This window comes from Orycteropus afer, unplaced genomic scaffold (genome assembly GCF_000298275.1).
Source record: "Orycteropus afer afer isolate SDZICR_OR568_19922 unplaced genomic scaffold, OryAfe1.0 scaffold00272, whole genome shotgun sequence".
Lineage (NCBI taxonomy): Eukaryota > Metazoa > Chordata > Mammalia > Tubulidentata > Orycteropodidae > Orycteropus > Orycteropus afer.
The window spans coordinates 103,713-120,565 of NW_006921859.1; the positions used below are offsets into that span (position 1 = coordinate 103,713).

Here is a 16,853-nt window from a genome sequence, read left to right on the forward strand (position 1 = left end):
GAAAGATATTTCAGGCAGAGAGAAAAAGTGCAACTAATTTTATAATTACTAATTATTGATTTACTACTAATAATCTTAGAAATTTTCTAGTTTAAAAATAACCTGGAGCTCTTACAATGTGCTAGGCCTGTTACAAACTCAGGGGAAGTGAAGAGACGTCCTGTCCACTTACAGATGCAGATACTGTACTGAGGCCAACTGATGTTAGGTGACATCCCAGATCCTGCCGCAGGTGTGGCACAGACAGGAATGATGCTTGTGCCTAGAGCACTGAAGCTCTTCAGCGAGGCAGATCTAGATAAACCATGTTTGACACCACTTCTTATCTGGGAGAGTCTTATGTATTCAGAGGGACGAGTTTATAGTCAGTTATGAGCCAGTGGGACTCAGTGTCCTCATCTGTGAAATGGGGACGACTTCCCCAAACGCTCTCGCTTCCTCCATCTGGTCCTGGGCCTGAAAGAGGGTGACAACACCCCCTCTGTTACGCGAGGAAAACGCAGGCTCGGGGCGCGGGTCTCCCGGCCACACTGGGGAGGAAGGAAATGATCAGGCGCCAGGGGGCGGGTTTTCGGTAGCGCCAACTCTCAGCCCTGCGGGCACCGCGCTCCTCCAAGGGCGTGCGCGGCCATGGCGCTCCTGCTCGCGGCTCTACGCGTCTTGCTGGGCTGCTTTTTCGTACTCACGGGGGCGGCCAAGCTCTCGGAGCAGATTTCGGCTCCGGTGTCGGAGCAGATGGTGAGCGATGTGGCGTGGGCGGGGGATCGGGCCCGCTGGGTGGCGTGCTTGGCGATCCTCGGCAGTTACTTTGGCTGCCGGCGCGCCCTGCCCCCTGCTCCCCGCGGACCCGCCTGGCCTTAGACCAGACCGCGCTAGAGTTGAGGGAAAAGAACCTGGACTTAAACTGAGGCGTGAGCCGCATCCTGGGTAGTCTCCGAGTTCTCTGGATGTTGCAGAAACAGACGGGGACGTCCCCTTCCGGCTGAACTTTGGTGGCCCCAGACAGAGTCCGAGGAAGAATGTTCCGGGACTCGGGGGAATGGAAGACGGAGGGAATGGAAAAGCTTGCTTCCCGGCCTCATGCCCCTTTTACCGTTCGCTTGAGTTCTGGGGAGATAAATAAGGCTGAGGCTTGTTATCCTTGCTCCTAAGGGGACATGATCTGCTAAGGGTTGCACAGCTAGTCAGGAGACAGAATCCGAACTAGACACTCTCCTCACTCAGTATCTGTAGTCCTTTCCACGGGGCCTAGAAGTTACCTTGTTTGCCTTCTGTCTAGTACCATACTCGTGGGAAAGCTTTAGTGCCCTGCCTACTGACGTCCCCCTTCCCCCGGCACGTTACAGAAGTCAGATTTGGAGACCCATGCCACCCTCCCTCTTTCAGGCCTGCGTATTCCTCTCCCTGCCTGGCTCAGGGTGGTGGGTGGTTTGGGAAAGTACATCCCCCAGCCAGACAGCTTAGAGCTGCGTCTTTAGCGTGGCTGAGGTGAGGGAGCAGAAAAAAGTAGCCACCCAAAGGGTAGGGGTAAAGTCATTTGGCCCAGGACAGAGCTGACTCAGCCTGAGGAGTCACTTAGAGCCCCCTCAACACCCTTTTTGGCTGCTGCAGTGAGATCCAGAAACCAACATTGGAGAGTTGGGGTGGAATTTGTTTAATCAGCAACAGTCTGCCCATGCATCCTTCCCCCTCCCCCCCCAAATATTCCCTACAAAGGAGTCCAAAGAGAAACCAGGCCAGGTAGGAAGCTGTGGAGTTCCCAAGGTCTTGGCACTTGATGGGAAAGTCCAAGCCCAACTCCTTCCTAGAATTCACGGCTCTTGTAACCTGGTGTGAGTTCTGGTGAGAAAATCAGTTCAGCGCTGCACCCACCACCCAGCTGTTCTCACTTGAAGCATAAAGCCTGTTTTCTGATTCCAAAGCTCAGCCCCACCTGGTGGTCTGCTCCTCCCTAGGCAGACCTCTGCCCTTGACCTGACCTAGACTAGCTCCTTTGTGGGGGGAGTTGAGGGCTCAGGCACCACATGCCTCTGTGGTATGCTTGGGCAATGGGTTCTTGAGCTTGGCTGACTGTATTCCCTGCCGCCCCTAGAAAGCCCTGTTCGTGCAGTTTGCTGAGGTGTTCCCATTGAAGGTGTTCGGCTACCAGCCAGATCCCATAAGCTACCAAGCGACTGTGGGCTGGCTGGAACTACTGGCTGGGTTGCTGCTGTTCCTGGGCTCACCGATGCTACAAGAGATCAGTAACTTGCTTTTGACCTTGCTCATGATTGGTAAGGGGGGCCAACTGGGTTAGAAAATGGGACTTACCAGGGAGGGTGATGGAGAGACCTGGCCTTTCCCCCTTTATTATTGCCAGCCCTCCTTTCCTGGGACCAAGAGCACTTCTTTTCTACTGTAATAGCCATGGTTTTCAGAGTGGAGCAGGTGCTTTTTAAACTTAATTTACTTAATCCAGCACCATTCTATGTCAAGTATACCTTCTACCTCATCAGTTTTAGTGGCTGTGTAATATTCTACTGTAAGGATGTATTATAATCTTAGAGCCTCCAAACCCACCCCTCACCGCCCCCCCCCCAGCTCCTGATATGAGGGGATGGAGTGGCTGCCATTTGACTTATGTGTCTGGTGGGGAGGGGGGGCAGAGAGCAGGGAAGCTGGGGCCCACTAGATAGGGTGGCAGAGAATTTCCCTGGTGAAGGATGTCCTAGAAGGCCCACCTCATAGATGCTCTGCCTGTAGAAACTACTGACTTACAAAGACAACTGCAGGCCAGACATTTTCAGGCTCTTCCATTGTATCGCCTGGCCTTATGTCACCATTGCTGCCGCCCCCTCCTTCCTCAGGCTTGCTTTCCATCTCTGGAGTTTTCCTCATTTCCAGATCTTTCCCACACCTCCACTACCAACCCCTAGGCCTTGCCCTCTCCAGTAAGTGTAAGATTATGAAAGGAGAAGGATCAGGGAGAATTTGTTCTACCATCCCCACCTCAGCCCCTGCCCTGTTGGCTGTATTGATTCTGTTTCTTTCCTGCCTTCTGAGTGAGGCTACATTATTTGAAACCAAAAACAAAACAAAACACCACACTCACTGCTGTTGAGTTGATTCTGGCTTATAGTGACCCCCATTGGGTTTCCAGAGCTGTAAATCTGTGCAGAAGCGGATGCTTCATCTTTGTTCTGCTGGTGGGTTCAAACCATTGACCTTTTGGTTAGCAGCCAAATGCCTTAACCACTATACCACCAGAGCTCTTTTATATAAGTTCAAGGGGCTTTTAATTCCTGGTCCTGCTTCCTCTGGGAGGCCAGAGTGATGAGTGTAGCTGGTTTGGGGGGGGGTGTGGAGGGGTGTGACTCATGGGAAAGCTTGGACTGGGGTGGGTCAGTATGATCTGCAGCGCCCTCAGCTCCTGGATCTACCAGGTGTTCTCAGCAACCTTCAAGGACCTGACTTCCTGTTCCAGGGGCTGTCTTCACTTTGGTGGCTCTGAACGAGTCACTGAGCACCTACATCCCAGCCATCGTCTGCCTGAGCCTCCTGATACTGCTGGATATCTGTCAGTTCTCAGCTCAAACTGAAGCGAGGCCAGACCCTCAAGGAAGAAGACTCCAAGTATATTCCAGGAGTGCTGGAAGTAGAAGGTCTCTGCCTCTTGGCGTCTTGCAGCCGTCACAGCAGGAACTTGGTGGAGCACATAGACTCTGCCACTCTGTTCTCAGAACACCCCGGGCCATCCAGTGCTGAAACAGGCATCTTTCTCTCGGGCCCTGCTTTCTCTCTCTCTAGCCACTGCTCTTTTTTAGTACATGTTGTACATGCTAGCATTCCTCATGTCATATAAAAATAGAAAATAAGAAAAAAAGAAATTTAAATCATCCAAACTTCAAATACCTACCCCCAAATAACCACTTCTCATATGTTAGTATCACTATACCTCTCTGCTTTTTTCTATGCCTTGACACAGGACTTTTTTTTTTTTTAAACAAAAATGAGATAATACATACTATTTTATTACTTTTTTTTTCTTTAATTTATTCAACACCGTTCTGCTTCATCATTTCTACTTTATCATGTCTAATGGCAGCATAATATTCCATTCTAAGGATGTACCATAATTATACTCAACACCCCCCACTGAGGAACATTTAGGTTGTTCCCAGTTTTTTAGTATTGTAAACAAAACCAAAATCCAGCCCACTACCATCATTGATTCTGACTCATAGCAACCCTATAGGACAGAGTAGAACTGCCCCAAAGGCTTTCCAAGGCTGTAATCTTTATGGAAGCAGTCCACCACATCTTTCTTCCATGGAGCAGCTTGTTACTTTATGGTAAAGTACAGCCAAGATTAAACTTAATTTACTTAATCCAGCACCATTCTATGTCAAGTATACCTTCTACCTCATCAGTTCTAATGGCTGTGTAATATTCTACTGTAAGGATGTATTATAATCTTAGAGCCTCCAAACCCACCCCTTCACCCCCCAGCTCCTGATATGAGGGGATGGAGTAGCAGTTGCCATTTGACTATGTGGGGGCAGAGAGCAGGGAAGCTGGACCTCAACTGAGGCATGGGTCCCATCCTGGGGAGTCTTTAAGTTCTCTGGATCTTCCAGCAATAGATGGGGACGTCCCCTTCTGGCTGAGCTTTGGTGGCCCGAGACAAACAGTCCGAGGAAGAATGCTGTGGGACTCGGCAGGGAGGAAGACAGAGGGAATGGAAAAGCCAAGTACTTTAACCGCTGCATCATCAGGGCTCCATAGTAAATCACCATTGTATGCTTCACTAATTTTTTTTTCCCTAAAAGAGAGAGTGCTGGGCATGTGCAGTGTAAAGGTTTTTAACACATACTTAAATTTTACATGTTGAGTACAGCAGAATATGAGTGCCTGCACCCTTTCTAGTTGTATGAGGTGTTCCCTCCCATCCCTTTTAATCTCTGACATTTAGATTTGCAGCACTAATAAAGATGGGCATTTAGTCATTTTCAGGACCTGAAAATTGCAGCCTCTGGTAGTGAGGTGTGGCATCCAGTCCAGTGCTACTTAACAGCCAACTCTGTGGGATGCTGAAGTGTTAGAGCAGGGCACCACAGCCTGGGAGGAATCTTGGAGGTCCTGGTGAAGGGGAAACTGTAAGAGCGAGGGACAGAAGTGAATAGAGGTCGCCCATTGTTGAAACACATCTTGCCTGCCTGGCCCTGTATAACCTTGGGGAAAAGTGTACATGCTAGGATGCCTACTACCATGACATGAAATATCTTCATCTCAATCCAGTGAGGTCCTTTGGAAGTGATGCATTCTGTCATAAGGGAGAAGAGTTCAAATGCAAATGTTTTTGCCACGATAAGGGGGTAGAGGTATGGGGTAGTGGCTTTTGGACTCAGAAGATGGAAAGAAGGCCATATTACTCCAGTTCATCTTCTCTGTTGTTGTTGTTGTTATGTGCCGTCGAGTCAGCCCCGACTCATAGCGACCCCTCCTTGGGTTTCTGAGGCAGTATCACTACAGAAGTAGGATTGCCCAACCTTCCTTCCGAGGAGTGGCTGGTGGGTTTGAACCGCCAGCCTTCTGGTTAGCAGTCAAGTGCTTTAGCCACTATGCTACCAGAGCTCCCTCATCTTCTCTAGCAAGGAGTAATTCCTGCTGTGACACTGACAAGCTGTGTATCTCAGGCAAGTTGCCTATCTTCTGTTTCCTAGGTTTTGAAGAAAGTGTTACTTAAACAGCACAGTCCCTGCACACAGTAACGTCAATAAATATTTCTATTTTTATCTCTAGTGAGGTAGATTGCATCACTGCTTTCAGATGCAAGGTAGAAAAGACCCAACTAAGAGTGTCAAAACATTGATTCTTCTGACATAACAAGTCCAGAGCTTCACTTTCAATGTTGGTTAGTTTGGCTGATTAATAATGACGTAAAAAACCTAGATTCTTTGAACTTTCTACTCTACTGCTTTTGATTATCTGCTATGGTTCTGATGGCACAGTGGTTAAAGTGCTCAGCAACTGAGAGATCAGTGGTTTGAACCTTCCGACCTGCTCCTTGGGAGAAAGATGTGGCAGTCTGCTTCCATAGATTACAGCCTGGGAAACCCTATGGGGTGGTTCTACCCTGTCCTATAGGATCACTGGGAGTTGCAATTGATGCCAATGGTTTTAATTTTCATCCTCAGGGTTACAAATAACTACCACAGCTCTGGACATGTTCACTTAACATTCAAAGGCAAAGAAAAGGGGAAAATTTTCTTAGAAGACCCCTACATTTCCTCTCAAATGATGTACTGCATTGGGCAAATCCACAAAAGACCTTTTTAAAGTTTAAAAGGCAGAGATGTTGCTTTGAGGCTAAGGTATTCCTGACCATGATTGTCAGTCACCTCATATGCATGGGAAAGCTGGACAGTGAATAAGGAAGCTGTTAGGTGTTGTCAAGTCGATATCGACTCATAATGACACTGTGTACAATAAACGTCAGGAAGAACAATGAAGAGTTGATGCCTTCGAATTACGATGTTAGTGAAGAATGGACTGCCAGAAGAACAAACATGTCTTGGAAGAAGTACAGCCAGAATGCTCCTTAGAAGTGAGGATGGCAAGACTGTCTCACGTACTTTGGACATGGTATCAGGAGGGACCAGTCCCTGGAGAAGGATATCATGATTGGTAAAGTAGAGGGGCAGTGAAAAAGAGAAAGACCCTCAATGAGATGAGTCGACACTGGCTGCAGCAGTGGGCTCAATGTAGCAATGACTGTGAGGATGGCTCAGAACCAGGTAGTGTTTCATTCTGTCGGACATGGGGTCACTGTGAGCTGAAACCTCCTAGGCGGCACCTACCAATAACATTTCCCTCATATCTTTTTGGCCAGAATTATGTTCCCTATCCATTCCTAGATCAATCACTGTTTAAGAGTCACCAAGGAAGCTGGAATGTACATAATTGTCTCTACCACTTATCAACTGTTAACTTGAGCAAGCAATAATTTCTGCCTCATTTGCAAAATATGGACACTGATAGTAAATACTTCAGAGAGGGTTGCTATGAGGATTCAAAAATTACAGTATTGCAGTGCACTGAGTTGCTTAATATGGCCCTTCTAGCCACAGCTCCATTTTGTGATATATTGTAAATCCTAGCCTTTTTTCTTGTTTAGGGTGGGATGTATCTTGAGTCTGCTTTGGTGGGGTGTGTGACTCAAGGCACCATCCTTGGTTTCCTTGAGGATATATATGTGAATATTCTGGGAAAGTTTCCTCACTTGCTCCAGATCCTGCTTTTGGTTCATCATTATCTCACCCCTGCACTTGGGACAACAGCCAGTCATCTGACCTGCCAATTTGGATATGTCAGCCCTTAACAACCACATGAGTGAGGAGAATCCTCCAGATCTACGCTTGTCCCGCTGATTTGGGACTTGCCAGCCTCCCAGACTCCACCACCACTTGAGCCATTTCCTCAGCAGTTGTGAAGTCTGGGATGTTAAATCAAAATACAGAACCATAAGATGGGAAGGAAAGTACTGAGGGGAGGAAGAGTAGGTGATGCTAAAGATGATGGAGTGGTACAGCAGTGTGGAAAAGTTGGACTTCTGGCACATCTTTAACCTCCACCTGCTGCTCATACTTCTAAAAGAAAGTATTTAAGCAAGTACTTACAGCAGTGCCTGGTACATCAGTGCTCAGTAAATGTTGTTGATAGGTGCCACTGAGTCAGCTCCAATTCATAGTGACCCCATGTACAACAGAATGAAATACTGCCTGATGCTGTGCCAGCCTCACAATCCTTGCTATACCTGAGCCCATTGTTGAACCACTGTGTCAGTCCATCCCGTTGAGGGCCTTCCCCTTTTTCATTGACCTTCCACTTTACCAAGTATGATTTCCTTCTCCAGGAAATGGTCCCTTCTGACAACAAGACCAAAGTAGGTGTGAAGTCTGACCATTCTCACTTCCAAGGGGCATTCCGGCTGCACTTTTTCCAGGGCAGATTTATTAGTTCTTTTGACAGTGCATGGCACTTTCAGTGTTCTTCGCCAATACCACCACCCAGAAGTATCAGTTCTTCAGTCTTCTTATTCATTGTCCAGCTTTCACATGCATTTGGAGTGATTGGAAATACCATGGCTTGGATTAGGCATACCTTAGTCTTCAAAGAGACATTTTTGCTCTATAGCACTTTAAAGAAGGCTTGTGTAGCAGATTTCTGTAGTGCAGTACAACATCTGATTTCTTGATTTCTGCTTCCATTGGTGTTGATTGTGAAGTCAAGTAATATGAAATCTTTGGCAACTTCAATCTTTCCCCATTTATTGTGATGCTGCTTATTGGTCCAGTTGTGAGGATTTTTGTTTTCTTTATGTTGAGATGTAATCCATACTGCAGACTGTAGTCTTTAATATTTATCAGGAAGTGCTTCAAGTCATCTTCACTTTCAGGAAGCAAAGATGTGTTGTCTGCATATCACAGGTTGTTAATGAGTCTTCCTCCAATCTTGATGCCACACTCTTCTTCATATAGTCCACCTTCTGGACTATTTGCTCAGCATACAGATTGAATAAGTATGGTGAAAGGATACAACCCTGATACACTCTTACTGATTTTAACCCATGTAGTATTCCTGTGTTCTGTCTGAATGACATCCTCTTGTTCTATGTGCAGATTCCTCATGAGCACAATTAAGTGTTCTGGAATTCCCATTCTCAATGTTATCCATAATGCTATGAAGCACACAATCGAATGCTTTTGCATAATCAATAAAACACAAACATCTCTTTGGTATTCTTTGCTGTCAGCCAAGATCCATCTGACATCAGCAATGTCACGTTCCACATCCTCTTCTGAATCCAGCTTGCATTTCTGGAAGTGCTCTGTCAGTATACTGCTGCAACTGTTTTTGCATTATCTTCAGCAGGATTTTATTGTGTGTGATATTAATGATACAGTTCGACAATTTCCACCTTCTGTGGGATCATCTTTCTTTGGAATGGATACAGATACGGATTTCTTCCAGTCAGTTGTCCAGGTAGCTGTCTTCCAAATTTCTTGGCATAGATGAGTGAGTGCCTCCAGAATGGCATCCATTGATTGAAACATCTCAGTGGGTATTCCGTCAATGCCTGGAGCCTTATTCTTTGCCGGTTACCTCAGGGCAGCTTCGACATCCTCCTTCAGTACCATTGGTTCTTGATCATTTGCCACCTCCTGAAATGGATGAATGCTGATCAATTCTTTTTGGTACAGTGACTCTGTATTCCTTCCATCTTTTTATGTTTCCTGCATCGTTAAACCTTTTGCCCATAGAGTCTTTCAGTGTGGCGACTTGAGGCTTGAATTGTTTCTTCAGTTCTTTCAGCTTGAAAAATGTCAAGTGTGTTCTTCCCTTTTGGTTTTTGAACTCCAGGTCTTTGCACATTTCATTATAATAATTGGCTTTTGTTGTCTCAAGCTCCTCTTTGAAATCTTCTCTTCAGCTCTTTTATCTTGTCATGTCTTCATTTGCTTTAGCTACCCTCCATTCTGGGAGCTCTGGTAGCATAGTGCCTAAGGCACTTTACTGCTAACCAGAAGGCTGGAGGTTCAAACCCACCAGCCACTCCCCAGGAGGAAGGTTGGGCAATCTACTTCCGTAGTGATACTGCCTCGGAAACCCAAGGAGGGGTCGCTGTGGGTTGGATCCGACTCCACGGCAATGGTTGCTTGCTTGTTGCTACTTTCCATTCAACAGCAAGTTTCAGAGTCTCTTCTGGCATCCATTCTGGTCTTTTCTTCCTTTCTGGTCGTTTTAATGACCATTTGCTTTCTTCATGGATGATGTTCTTGATGTCATCCCTCTATTCCTCTGGTTTTTGGTCATTAGTGTTCAGTGGATCAAATCTATTCTTTAGATGGTCTCTAAATTCAGGTGGGGTTGAGACAGCAGCCAGTTATATTTTGGCTCTCATGGCCTTGTTTTAATTGTCTTCAGCTTCAACCTGAACTTGCATGTGAGCAGTTGATGGTCTATTCCAGTCAGCTCCCAGCCTTGTTTTGGCTGAAGATACTGAGCTTCTCTATCGTCTTGCCACAGATGTAGTAGATGTGATTCCTGTGTACTCCACCTGGCAAAGTTCACATGTATAGCCATTGTTTATGCTGTTGAAAAAAGCTATTTGCAATGAATAAGTTGTTGGTCTTGCAAAATTCTATCATGTGATCTCCAGTGTTATTTCTATCACCAAGGCTGTATTTTCCAACTACCGGTGATTCTTGTTTGTTTCCAACTTTTGCATTCCAATCACCAGTAATAATCAACGTCTTGATTGCATGTTTGGTCAGTTTCACACTGCAGAAATTGGTAAAAATTTTCAGTTTTCTCATCTTTGGCTTTAGTGGTTGGTGCATAAATTCAAATAATAGTATTAACTAGTCTTGTGTAGGTATATGGATATTATCCTATCACTGACAGCACTGTACTTCAGGATAGCTCTTGAAACATTCTTTGTGACAATGAATGCCACACCATTCTTCTTCAATTTGTCATTCCCAGCATAGTATATCATATGGTTGTTTGGTTAAAAATGGCCAAAACTGGTCCAATTCAGCTCACTAATGCCTAGGATCTCGGAAGGAAGGTTGGGCAATCCTACTTCCGTAGTGATAACTGCCTCGGAAACCCAAGGAGGGGCCGACTCGACGGCACATAACAACAACAACAACAACAATGCCTAGGATATCATGTGTTCCATTTTATTTTTGACAACTTCCAGTTTTCCTAGATTCATACTTTATACATGCCATGTTCTGATTATTAATGGATGTTTTCAGCTGTTTCCTCCCATTTTGAGTCATGTCCCATCAGCAAATGGAGGTCCCAAAAATTTTACTCCATCCACAGCATTAAGTTCAACTCTACTCTGAAGAAGCAGGACAGCCGCAGTTGTATTTTGAGTGCCTTCCAACCTGAAGGGCTCATCTTCCAGCACTATATCAGACAATGTTTCAGGGCTATTCATAATATTTTCCAGTAATATATCAGACAGTGTGTCACTGCTTTTAATAAGTTCTCATTTGCTAATTCCTTGAGAAGTGGATGGGCCCTTCTTTCTGAGTCTGTCTTAGTCTGGAAGCTCCACTGAAACCTGTTCACCATTGGTAACCCTGCTGGTATTTGAAATACCAGTGGCATAGTCTCCAGCCTCACAGCAACACACAAGCCACCACAGTGCAACAAACTGACAGATGTGTGGTGGCAGTAAATGTTACCTATTATTAAATAGCAGTTTCTACAGATGAGAAAGTGGATTCAGAGAGCTAAAGTGCCTACACGTCTGCAGTGTAGTAAATCACCTGGTATGGCTTTTCTAGCTTTGTAACTCCCCCTTTGCTACCAGTAGCTAATTGTTAAAGTTATCTACCTGGTTTATTTCTGTTGGGGCAGCATGAAGCAATCTTCTGGGAAGTTCACGTGCTCTCAGGGGTATAGAATTCTGATGTTGGGATTGGTTGGTTTTGGCCACTCTGCCAGGGTCAAAAAGGAGCCCTCCTAGAGGCAGGAGGAGGGAATCTCTCACTGCTGGCTGAGAGATGTGCTGCTGAGAGAGAGACACAGTAAACACACTGCTGAGAGAGAGATGCGAGAGACATGCACTGGTGAGAGAGAGACTCCTGGCTGAGAGATGTGGCCAGCTGTGAGAGATTGAGCACGTTCCTGAAGTTGAATTGTAGCCTATTGCTTCCCTAATAAACCCCATAATCTGTGAGTTCTTTGTGGCCACTACAGCAAATTACCAAACCCAGCAGAGAGACAGAGTGCTGTGAGAGGAACAGTTGGTGACAAGGTTAGTAAGAGGGTTGGAGGGTGGCAGCATGTCTGGCCTCGTAAGAACAGGCCTTGGGCCGCTGCTGGTAATTCTGTCCTTCTCTTGCGTAGTTAGAAGAGGTCAGAAGATGCCACTCCTTGCTTGCCCCTTTAGCAACCTGAGACTAGAACTAAGGCCTGATGGACTCCAGAACCCATACTTCTCTCTGCACTAGCTGCTAAGGCTGGAGACCACACAGGCATGACACCCCTTCCCTGCTCAGTGTGGGAGTAGTAGGGATGATCTGTCCAATGTGATTAAACCTATCCTGCTGTCCAGAGTTAGCCCTCTGCAGTAAAATTTTGAAGTCCATGAAAGGAGAGCCTGGGTCCCCTAGGATCTTGGCCTCTTCCCTTCTCTACCCCCTCCAGGATGTCACAGCCAGCCTGTCTCCAGCCAGACTTTAAATAAAATCTTTCACAGCTGGTATTGGACTGAGGGCTCCTGTTTATCTTTGAGCTTTGGCCTGTAGGCTAATTAGCTGTTACAGGGCCCCCAAGTTTGGCTATAGGGCCAGCCTAGCAGCTGCAGGAGAGGCAGAGTAGTGGAGGAGTGGGCTGGCCAGCTGGTGTGGAGGAGCTGTTGGATTGGCAGCAGCAGGAGTATCTTGAGGCCCAGCAGTGCCTCCTCAGCAGCCCTAGCTGAAGCCAGCCTCAGAAAATGTGCTCCCCAAACTGCAGCTTAAATCTAGGTCAGTTCAGCACAATGCCGTTTAGCCGCCTGGCCTTCCTAATGCTCTTCTGTCTCCCTCCCAGTGCTGAAGGCCTTCTAGCTCTGTAATGACACTCCCTTCCCGTGAGGCCCTAGCCATACCCCACAAACCCAGCTCATAGCTGATACAGGTGGGCCCCAGTCCCTGCAGCTGTTGGGCCCATTCTTCATGCCCTGTCCTGGATTAGGTGGCTGTTGGGAGGGTCTGGGGTGTGTGGGTGGGAGGGGATTCTGCTCTGTTTGAACTCCTTGAAGCCAGGCCCCCAACACCCCAGAGAGTGCCAGCAGTCAGAACAACAAGAGGTAAGAGAGAGATCTGGTGAGATAGCAGGGGGAGGTTCGGGTGGGGGGTAATAGGGCTTAGAGATATGGTGGAGAGAGCCAGGAGAGATGGGGTGATGGCAATACATTCAGTTAGGGTTCCAGAAAGGATTAGAGCTTGAGGGCTGAAAAGCAGAAATTCACATTTTGGTACTGGAGGAATAGAATTTTGGGACTACCCTAGGGATGTGGATATGTGCCAAAAATAGGAATAGGATATTGGCTTCTACACAAACCCCTCTTGGGAAGAACATAGGAACACGCCCAGATGTCTCTGCATTATTTTGTTTGCTTAGGGTGCTGTGTATCTAACGCTGTATGTGTGCCTGTGTGGGTGTACACATTTATCTGTGTGCTGCCTGGAGGGGAAGGAGCAAACAGTTACGAAGTATCTCCCCAGTGGCAGGCACAGTGCGCAGAGTTTAATTTATGTTTTCTCATAATCCTCCCAACAAACCTGTAAGGGTTTTTTTTAAATCTTTTTGTTCTTCTAAATTTTATTTATTTCATTATTGTTGTTGAGAATAATTTACAGCAAAACATACACTAATTCAACAGTTGCTGCATGTACAATTTAGGGACATTGATTCCTTTCTTTGAGTTGTGCAACCATTCTCACCCCCCTTTTCTGAGTTGTTCTTCCCTCATTAACATAAACTCACTGCCCCCTAAGATTCCTATCTAATTTTCCAAGTTGCTGTTGTCTATTTGATCCTACATAGTTTTTTAAAAAGCATAACACTCAAGGAAGATATTTTTTACTAGTTATGCTAAAGTCTTGTTCAGTTTTAAGATGACTTCAGAGGATATTTTTCATTTAAGAATTATCTCAGGACAATAGTTCAGGGATTCATCCATCCTCCATGGTTCCAGAAAGTCTAGAGTACATTGGAATTTGAAATTTTGTTCTGCATTTCCCCCCTTTTGATCAGGAGTCTGCTATAGAATCTTTTATCAAAACATTGAGTAATGGGCACTATCCAGTTTTTCTGGTCTCATGGCAAAAGAGGCAGTTGCTCATGGAGGCAATTAGCCACATGTTCCATATCCTCCCATTGCTGATTCTCCCTCCTTTGTTGCTCCATGTGAACAGAGACCATGTGTTGTGACTTGGATGACCACTTGCACACTTCTAAGACCCCAGGTCTCGGAAGGAAGGTTGGGCAATCCTACTTCCGTAGTGATACTGCCTCGGAAACCCAAGGAGGGGTCGCTATGAGTCGGGTTTGACTCGACGGCACATAACAACAACAACAAGACCCCAGGTACTATACAATGAACTAAGAGGTAGAACAGAAGCAGTAAACATGTTATTAGGACAGTTAACTGGGATGTCCATGAAATCATGACCCTATACCTTCAAACCAAGGAACTAAATCTCATGAATGTTAGGTTGTACAAAAGCAGCCTCAGCAGCTGCTTTTTTTTTTTTTTTTTAATCATTGCTGTAAATACATCCATCACACAACTGCCAATTTAACCTTTTACAGGTATATAACTTTTTGACAGCAATTAAAATAATCAACTGTGCAATCCTACCCTTAATGTGATTTTTCCATCACCATTAACCCCCTTTCCCCCCATCTTCCTGCCTCGGTAAACCAAAAAAAAAAAAAACACCTCACTGCCATTGAGTCAATTCTGACTCATAGTGACCCCTGCTTTATGGAAGTACATTGCCCAGTCTTCATTCCGTGGAGTGGCTGGTGGGTTTGAACCACCAACCTTCTGGTTAGCAGCCAAATGCCTTAGGTACTACACCACCAGAGCTTCTTCCTGCCCCCGATGTTGTTGTGTTGTTAGGTGCCACCAGGTCGTCTCAAACCCATAGCAATCTCGTGTACAGCAGAACAAAACACTGCCCAGTCCTGTGCCAGCCCCACAATCCTTGCTATACCTAAGCCAATCGATGCAGCCACTGTGTCAATCCATCTTGTTGAGGGCCTTCCCCTTTTTTGTTGTCCTCCACTTTGCCAAGCATGATCTCCTTCTCCAGGGAATGGTCCCTTCTTACAACATGACCAAAGTAGGTGAGATGAAGTTTGGCCATTCTCGCTTCCAGTGAGCATTTCGGCTGCACTTCTTCCAGGATGGATTTGTTAGTTCTTCTAGCAGTCCGTGGTACTTTCAGTATTCTTTGCCAACACCACAACTCAAAAGCATCGACTCTTCTTCACTCTTCCTTTTTCATTGTCCAGCTCTCATATGCATATGAGGCGATTGAAAATACCATGGCTTGTGTCAAACGCACCTTAGTCTTCAAGGACACATCACTTGAAAGAGGTACTTTGCAGCAGATATGCCCAGTGCTATACAACTTCTGCTTTCTTAATTGCTGCTTCCATTGGTGTTGATTATATAACTGATAAGAAGTCTTTGACAACTTCAATCTTTTCTCCATTTATCATATGCTGCTTATTAGTCCCGTTGTGAGGATTTTTGTTTTCTTTATATTAAGGTGTAATCCATGCTGCAGAGTGTAGTCTTCAATCTTCATCAGTAAGTGTTTCAGTGAGCAAAGTTGTGTTGTCGCCATAACATAGGTTGTTAATGAGTCTTCCTCCAATCCTGATGCCATGTTCTTCATATAGCCCATCTTCTTGGATTGTTTGTTCAGGATGCACATTAAATAAGTATGGTGAAAGGATACAACCCTGACACACTCCCTTCTTGATGTTAAACCATGCAGTGTCCCCTCATTCTGTTTGAACAACAGCCTTCTGGTCTATATACAAGTACTCATGAGCCCAATTCAGTGTTCTGGAATTCCCATTCTTCTCAATGTTACCCATAATTTGTTATGATCCACACAATCGAATGCTTTTGCATAGTCAACAAAACACAAGTAAAACATCTTTGTGGTATTCTTTGAGCTATAAAATCCATCTGACATCAGTAATGATATCCCTCATTCCACATCCTCTTCTGAATCCAGCTTGCATTTCTGGAAGTTCTCTGTCAATATACTGCTGTAATCATTTTGAATTATCTTCAGTAAGATTTTACTTGTGTACAATATTAATGATGTTCAATAATTTTCACATTCTGTGGGATCACCTTTCTTTGGTGATGGGTACAATATGGATCTTTTCCAGTCAGTTGGCCAGGTCTTCCAAATCTCCTGGCACAGCCAAGTGAGTGCCTCTAGTGCGGCATCCATTTGTTGAAACATCTCAGTGGGTATCCCATCAATTCCTGGAGCCTTGTTTTTTGCCACTTCCCTCAGTGCAGCTTTGACTCCTTCCTTCAATACCATTGGTTCTAGATCATATGCCACCTCCTGAAATGGATGAACATCAACCAATTCTTTTTGGTACAGTGACTCTATATTCCTTCCATGTTCTTTTGATGTTCCTTGCATCATCCAGTATATTGCCCATCGAATCTTTCAATATTGCAACTTTATTTTATTATTGTGATTTGGGTGAAGTTTACTTTCCATACCACAGTTCACATACACTATAGTTCCCTCTTCCCTGTGTCCATTCCTCCATGCACTCCTGCCCCCTGAGCTGTCTCCCTGTGCATACACAGCCCTTCTATTCTCCCATGATTGTTCTCTCCAAGGAGTATATCTACCTAGTGTAAATGTTCACCTCATATGCCAGTCTTTTGTTTGGCTGGGAGCCACATGTGTGGGTTCCATTCCAGCCCTGAAGGGCAGCTAGGGGCCATAGTCTCAGTGGTTCCACCAGGCTCTATCAGACCAGCAAACTTGGTCTTTTTTTTTTTTTTTTAATGATTTTGAGTTTTGTTCCACATTGTTCTCCCACTCTACCCAGGATCTTCTACATAGATCCTCCACTGAGTGGTTGACAGTGGCAGCTGGGCACCATTTAGTTCTTCTGGTCTCATAGTTGTATAGGCTGAGGATCGCATGGTGTACCAGTTGCTTGGACTAATTGTTTCCATGAATCTTTGGTTTTCTTCATTCTTCCTTGCTCTGGATGAGGAGAGACCCATCATTGCATCTAGATGGCTG

The 16,853-nt window shown here is 45.5% G+C and overlaps 1 protein-coding gene across 1 annotated transcript; it reads left to right on the top strand.

Annotated features, from left to right (window-relative positions):
- The first annotated feature begins 630 nt into the window (after positions 1-630).
- Positions 631-3,638, top strand: TMEM35B (transmembrane protein 35B). Its single transcript, XM_007950405.1, is given in 4 exon segments — positions 631-738; positions 2,093-2,273; positions 3,464-3,580; positions 3,583-3,638. Coding segments are annotated over 4 exon segments (462 nt in total).
- The last annotated feature ends 13,215 nt before the right edge of the window (positions 3,639-16,853 follow it).